This window comes from Erpetoichthys calabaricus, chromosome 5 (assembly GCF_900747795.2).
Source record: "Erpetoichthys calabaricus chromosome 5, fErpCal1.3, whole genome shotgun sequence".
NCBI lineage: Eukaryota > Metazoa > Chordata > Cladistia > Polypteriformes > Polypteridae > Erpetoichthys > Erpetoichthys calabaricus.
Window position 1 is genome coordinate 46,259,233 of NC_041398.2, and position 7,261 is coordinate 46,266,493.

The 7,261-nt window shown below is 39.5% G+C and overlaps 1 protein-coding gene across 1 annotated transcript; it reads left to right on the plus strand.

Annotated features, from left to right (window-relative positions):
• Positions 1 to 4,211: 4,211 nt before the first annotated feature.
• LOC127527996 (uncharacterized protein K02A2.6-like) lies at positions 4,212 to 6,926 on the plus strand. The gene has a single exon (XM_051928531.1). It carries the CDS (start codon positions 4,212 to 4,214, stop codon positions 6,924 to 6,926), a length of 2,715 nt encoding a protein of 904 aa, XP_051784491.1.
• Positions 6,927 to 7,261: the final 335 nt, after the last annotated feature.

The following is a 7,261-nucleotide window of genomic DNA, read 5'->3' on the forward strand; positions in this document are numbered from 1 at the left end:
ATCATCTTGCTATCTTGGTTATCCAACAGTACAATAATTAAACATATATACATGGAGTGAGCAAAAAGTTTTGATCGTGATCTAATAACAGAAACCCCAGTAAAACCAACAAGCTTTACTATTCAGCATCATCTCCATGAGCATTAATACACATTATGATATGCAGAAAGTTTTTTGGTGCCAGTAAAATAAAATGTTTCATCTTTCTTTTAAAAAAATGTCTTCCGTAGCTGGCATACCCTGTCCATTACTGGCATGGCACTATATTGTGTAGAACATCTCTGAGTCCAGAGCTTCACACAGTAGCTTTTCCAACTTATGCTGCGTAAGTAGTGGCATTGTTACAAAACAGAATGGGATGGTTAGCAATTTCAGTCTGTCTTTTCTCTGGTTGACTAATGCAAATCAGGTTGTAATATTAATCGGTTTTGTGAGCCTATCGAGACATATAATAAGTAAGGACTACACATTCGACATCATACAAAACTACACACATGATCTTGCTGGCACTGACTTGGACCATGAATTTGTTTGGATTTGAGACTTGCCATGTTTAAATGTGTTTTTAGGACTCTGGGTCACTGTGATGTGTGCATGTGTTATACGTTTTAAAATTAACTCTGTTTGAATTCATTGGCATGAAATTATTCTTGAGGATTCAGTGTTGCTTCATTTCGAGTGCCATCACTGTATGTGCACAGACCATACTCTTATTTAGTTGCTCATAAAGGATGGATTCAGCTGACCTGTTATTAATCTCTATTGTGTCTGTGATCTCAGGCACCATCACTGTTCAGTTCTGTCATCGAAGTTAAAGGCCAGCCAGACCCTGCATAATTATCCAGAGATGTTTTTTTTTTTAACAATGGAATTCAGTAGAGTCATCTGTAACATATGAAGAGGATTAGTCCTGTTATATATTCACAAGGCAAGAATGAATCTCCAAAGGTCTATTGTTCTCCAGTATTGATGAGTGAAGCAATTTGTGCAAAACTGAATTTATAGCAAAAGTGAAGAGTTTCACTTCGCAAAGCAAATTGTGTTTTGACATAAACGTAACAAATATAAGAAATTTGACAGACAAGAGGAGACCATTCAGTCCATCGTGCCTGCTTATTTAAGTAATAGCTAAGCTGTCCCAATATCTCATCCAGGTTCTTCTAAAAGGTTGTCAAGGTTTCACCATTAACACATGTATTTTTCATCTCATCTGCAATATTTTCTTCACGTGCAAAAGCATGGCACATTTTATTATGGTCGGGAGCACTGAAAGTGGGGAAGCAGCTATGGAGCACCTGGCCCCCAACAACACTAAAAATGAATTAAACAAGTTTGCAGAAGAATGGAAGAGTAAACATTTACTCTCTCATCCTTTTATTTAATTATGGGTGTGACGAGGATGGACAGGATTACAAATGAGTACATTAGAGGGTCAGCTCAAGTTGAACGGTTGGGAGACAAAGTCAGAGAGGCGAGATTGCGTTGGTTTGGACATGTGCAGAGGAGAGATTCTGGGTATATTGGGAGAAGAATGCTAAGGATAGAGCTGCCAAGGAAGAGGAAAAGAGGAAGGCCTAAGCGAAGGTTTATGGATGTGGTGAGAGAGGACATGCAGGTGATGGGTGTTAAAGAACAAGATGCAGAGGACAAATGGATATGGAAGAAGACGATCTGCTGTGGCAATCCCTAATGGGAGCAGCCGAAAGAAGAAGAAAATTCTTTAAGTTAGCCACATAGGTAAAAAATAAAAACAAAATAAATCTTGTACTACTTCTCTATATGTAAATTCTAGAAATATTAGCTGTTTGCTTATTTTCACTTCTTAGGGAAACTACTAAGAAGCAATTATAGTAGAACACTCTTAAAAACCAAATACTACTTTTAAATATTTTAATGGAATTGTAAATAAATAAAGAGGTTGAAGAGATATGTGTCATGTAAATCTATGAAAAAATATATTCCATCTATGTTTTGAGCATTTTGTAGCATATTATAAACAAACACCAGAAGGACACAATTTAAGTTCAGAGCACAAATTAGTTAAGAGAGCAGGAGGGAAGAGTCACACTATGAAGTGCCAAACAGGCAGAGGAGTCTCTTAATTCACTACTCTCATGTTTCTTCCCAACCTTCATTAATGGAATGCTCAACCCGCAATCCTTGTCAATAGACACAGTCAATGAATGGTTGGAAAAAACTCCACTTAGGTACTTTACACTTATATATTTTATCTGAAGTACTGACTTCATAGTGCCTTTCTTGTACAGCGAATCTGACACCCATAACATTTAGTAAAGTCTTTGTAAACTGTAAAGCTCAGTCAAATGCATTTTTTTTTACGAACTAATGTACTGCTCCTGTGCTGTCTTCATGTTTACAGCAGATGGATACTATGAACATGAACAATTTATATTAACTCTACCAATTATGCTTTTTCTGTCATAACAATATTATGTTTTACAAAGAAGGAATAAAGCACTTAGTGAAATCAAAACAATATCTTGATTTGTATGTCATAACAGCCAAAGCGTAATTAACAAATCTAGAGGAAGTGCATCTGTGAGTGGCAAACATAGAGTCTAAAAGCAGGAAAAATAAAGGTAGTGGATAGGCACAAAAAGAAGTGTGGGAGTAAATCAGCTTTTGCAAAAAAAAAGTTTCTAAGTATAATTTTACAAATATTACTATAAAGAACAAAATCTGTTGAAACATATGGAAGTGGATCAAGCGGAAACTGGAATAATAATATAGAGTAATATATATGAACTGGAGAAGGAGTTAATTCTACCATATAGGAAGCCTGTGGGATATTGATGTAATCAGTCAGGAGGTAGAGGTCGCTGTGGGGAAAGGGGTGGAAGGTAAAGGAGAGAGGGAAGGAGGAAGTGTGAATAAAGTTAAGGAAGAACTGACTAAATTGCATGGTCCATTTATTTCAACAATAAATACAACATATTGGCGACGAGGATGTCAACTCTTGGACTCTCGCCTCCTCCTGTGTTTCTCGAAACTCCGGGTGAGCCTGCAATACCGTTTAATTCTTGGCTAAGGATGTTTGAGAACTATGTGCTAGCTCTTACTGACACTCCGCTATTGGATAAACGTAAACGTGCCCTATTGATTCATTGCCTAGGGACTGAAGCTCAGCGTATTTTCTACACTCTTGCTATTGCTGATGATACATTCGCTGCTGCCCTTGCTGCGCTAAAAGACTTTTTCATTCCAAAAGTGAACGTTGTGGCTGAAAGAAGTAAATTTCGCCATCGGGCGCAGAAGCCTGGTGAATCTACTTTGCAATATGTTGCCGCACTGCGCGAGCTCATTGCTAATTGTGATTTCGGCGTGCTAGCGGATGACATGCTTAGAGATCAAATCATAGAGAAAACAAATCTGCCTCGCATTCGAGAACGATTATTGCTAGAGACGGACCTTACATTACAAAAAGCGATTGCTATTGCTGGGCAAATTGAATGTGCAGTGACTGAAGCTAAGGCTATGGTTACTAATACTGAATCGTCTGTTAATGCGGTACAAAAATATTCACAAGGTACGGGACGGGCGAGGCAGGAACCTGCTTTTAATGCGCGTGCATCTGAAAAACAAACAGCAACAGCAGCTCAGGCTTCAATTGTGGTGCAACAGAAAACATGTTATCGCTGTGGATCTCGAATGCACCTGGCTAATAACCCCAATTGTCCAGCAAAAGCAGTAAGATGCAGACATTGCGGTAAATTTGGTCATTTTGCTAAAGTATGTCGTGGTGCCACATCCACTTGTGCTGTGCAAGAAGTTACTGTGCCTGACCTTACTGTTCTTAGCATTGATGACACTACAGTTGCACAACGGAAGAAGGGTCTCTGGTGCACAGTGTCCCTTCAAGCTGCCTCCACTCAACCAGTTCAAGCAAACTTACTTGTGGACACTGGCTCAGCAGTTTCAATTCTACCAGAAGTATTCTATCGTCAACATTTTAGTAATGTACCACTTGTTCAGTCAAAAGTGCAACTAAAGACTTATATGCAGAAACCAATTCCAGTACTGGGATGTATTACTCTTTTCATTACAAGGGATACAAACCATACACAAGCTACATTTTACGTTGTGCCACTGGGAGCAGCTTTGTTAGGCATGGACCTTTTTATGGCACTTAACTTAGAAATTAGAAATGGACAAATTGCATCCAAGAAAATGCCCAATGACCCGTATACAACATGACAGTTATGAATATTAAGAATGCTCATACATTAGGTGTGACTGATAGATTTATTCATAAGGTTAAACTACGACATGAGGTAATACCTGTTCAACAGAAACTTCGCCGTCTACCATTTTCTGTCCGTGAGGCTGTCTCTAAAGAACTAAAGAGACTTGAACAGGAAGACATTATAGAGAAAACTGATTCATCTCCTTGGGTGTCACCATTAGTAGTAATTAAAAAAAAATCAGGTGCAATACGACTATGTGTAGACCTTCGTGGGCCAAACAAAGCTGTGGTGATAGATAGCCACCCTTTACCACACATTGAAGAAGTGTTCACACAGCTTCGAGGAGCTAAAATGTTCTCCACCATTGATCTTCGAAATGCTTACCATCAGGTACCTTTACATGAGGATAGCAGAGATATTACTGCATTTATAACACATGACGGACTTTTTCATTTTAAAAGAGTACCTTATGGTCTGGCATCAGCTCCAAGTGCATTTCAGAGAATGATGTCCTTGATACTAGCAGGGCAGGATGGGGTGCAGTGTTACTTAGATGACATTATAGTATATGGGGACTCACCATCTGTTCATGAACACAGGTTACAAGCAGTACTTCATTGTCTTCATGACAGTGGGCTGCAGCTTAATATGGAGAAATGTCAATTCAGAAAAACTGAACTGACATTTTTAGGCCATAGAATTTCTTCTGCTGGCCTTCAGCCCAATGTTGAACACATAAGAGCAGTAACTGAAGCTCCACCACCTCATGATGTATCTTCTTTACGCTCATTTCTTGGACTGACTGCTTGGTATTCTAAGTTCATTCCAAATTATGCCACTGTGGTAGAACCCCTTCGTGAACTGCTTAGGAATTCTGGAGGATTTTCTTGGACAAATATGGCACAAGAAAGCTATGATTGTATTAAGAACCTTATTGCTACCAGTCCAGTGCTTGCAATTTTTGACCCTTCATTGCCTGCAATTGTAACTACAGATGCTTCGGATTATGGTATTGGTGCTGTCCTTACACAGCATCATGGTGGATTTGAGAAAACCGTTGCCTTTGCATCTCGTACATTGTCAGAATGTGAAAGACAGTACTCTACTATTGAAAAAGAGGCTCTTGCTTGCGTGTGGGCCACAGAGAAATGGCGTACCTACTTGTGGGGACGTCATTTTACCTTATGCACTGATCACTGTCCATTAACCACACTACTTACTAGCAAGGGGCTTGGACGAGCAGGCATGAGAATTGCAAGGTGGTCAGCGCGACTTATGTCATTCAACTACAGTATTGAGTATAAACCTGGTCATGAAAATATCACTGCTGACTGCTTATCACGCTTGCCACTGTCTGAGACAGTATCAGAACAAGACCCTGACTTGGAATTGGTTGCACTGGTGTCTGTTGACTTTGCTGCAGTGACTGCAGAGCAGTTTCAAAGTGCTTGTGCCTCGTGCCCTATTCTACAAAAGGTCAAGACTTATATTAGTAAAGGATGGCCTTGTACTTCAAAAGGTCTTGAATCTGATGTTATTCCATATTTTAGAATTCAGTCAGAGTTGGCGGTAAAAAATGAACTTATTATTCGTGGCACTCATAGGGTCATTGTCCCATTAGAATTACAGTCTAAGATGATTCAGCTGGCACATTCTACCCATCAAGGGATTGTACGAACGAAACAGAGACTCAGGGATTTATATTGGTGGCCTGGCATGGACTCCCAAGTGGAAGATGCTATCAAGTTATGTACAACTTGCATACAACACGATAAAACCGCTAAAACAAATACAGCTCCATTACAACCAGTGCCTATCCCAAATTCAGCTTGGAACAAACTTGCCATTGATATTGTGGGGCCATTCCAAACTGCACCATATGGCTATTGCTATGCCATTACACTTATTGACTACTTCAGTAAGTGGCCAGAGGTTGCTTTTGCTTCTGCTGTGACTTCGCAAACCATTATACATTTTTTGTGCACTATTTTCAGTAGGGAAGGAAATCCACTGGAAATTGTTACTGACAATGGATCTCAGTTTACGTCTTCTGATTTTGAAGCATTTCTTAGCGATAGGGACATCATACACACTCGCAGTTCTGTTTACTATCCACAAGCAAATGGTGAGATAGAGCGTTTTAACAGGGTATTAAAGGACTGTTTGCAAACAGCAAATATTGAAGGAAAGCCTTGGAAGTCATTTGTTACTGAATTTTTACAGATATATCGTGCTACTGTACATGCAGTAACACAAAAGTCACCTGCTGAGCTCTTACATGGTCGCCCAATGATAACTAAATTAAATATTAGAGACCTGCTTCCAACTTCGACTTTGAAGCAACATATTACTGTGGCGCAGCATGTACAACGGAAACAAGAACAAATGAAAAAATATACAGATATACGTCGCAGAGCAAAATCACCTTCTTTCACTTGTGGGAGTTTTGTGCGTATTAGGAAGCCGGGCATAGTTCAAAAGGATCACTTCAAATTCAGTTGCCCTTATCAGATAATTGCTCAGAAAGGCCCTGCCACATACCTGTTGTCAGATGGCAAGATCTGGAATGCAGTTCATCTCGCCCCAGCTACAGGTGTACAATCCAGTCGGACTTCAGACACACAACCAGAGGATTCATACGTTCCAACCCGTCCAATTCAGTCGGCTGCTATTTCTACTGGTACACCTGGGCAGTCTTTTTTCAAATATACGGAGAGGTAGAGTGCGACAGGCTCCGGTGTGGACAAAGGACTATGTCAGATAAAGATTTACAGTATTTGGAAGCTACACGTGTTACCTTAACAGTTATAAAGGAATGGGATAGTTTAATTAGTTGGTTAGTATAATCGTGAAAATTAGAGATTACAGTTTTCTCTTATTATAATGTTTTAATATTATTAATGATTGTTTTTTTTCTTCAAAAGGGGGTATATGTGGGATATTGATGTAATCAGTCAGGAGGTAGAGGTCGCTGTGGGGAAAGGGGTGGAAGGTAAAGGAGAGAGGGAAGGAGGAAGTGTGAATAAAGTTAAGGAAGAACTGACTACATTGCATGG

What these genes read in the sequence shown, in the direction of transcription:
- LOC127527996 (XM_051928531.1), top strand. Translation starts at nt 4,212, where the DNA reads ATGACAGTTATGAATATTAAGAATGCTCATACATTAGGTGTGACTGAT.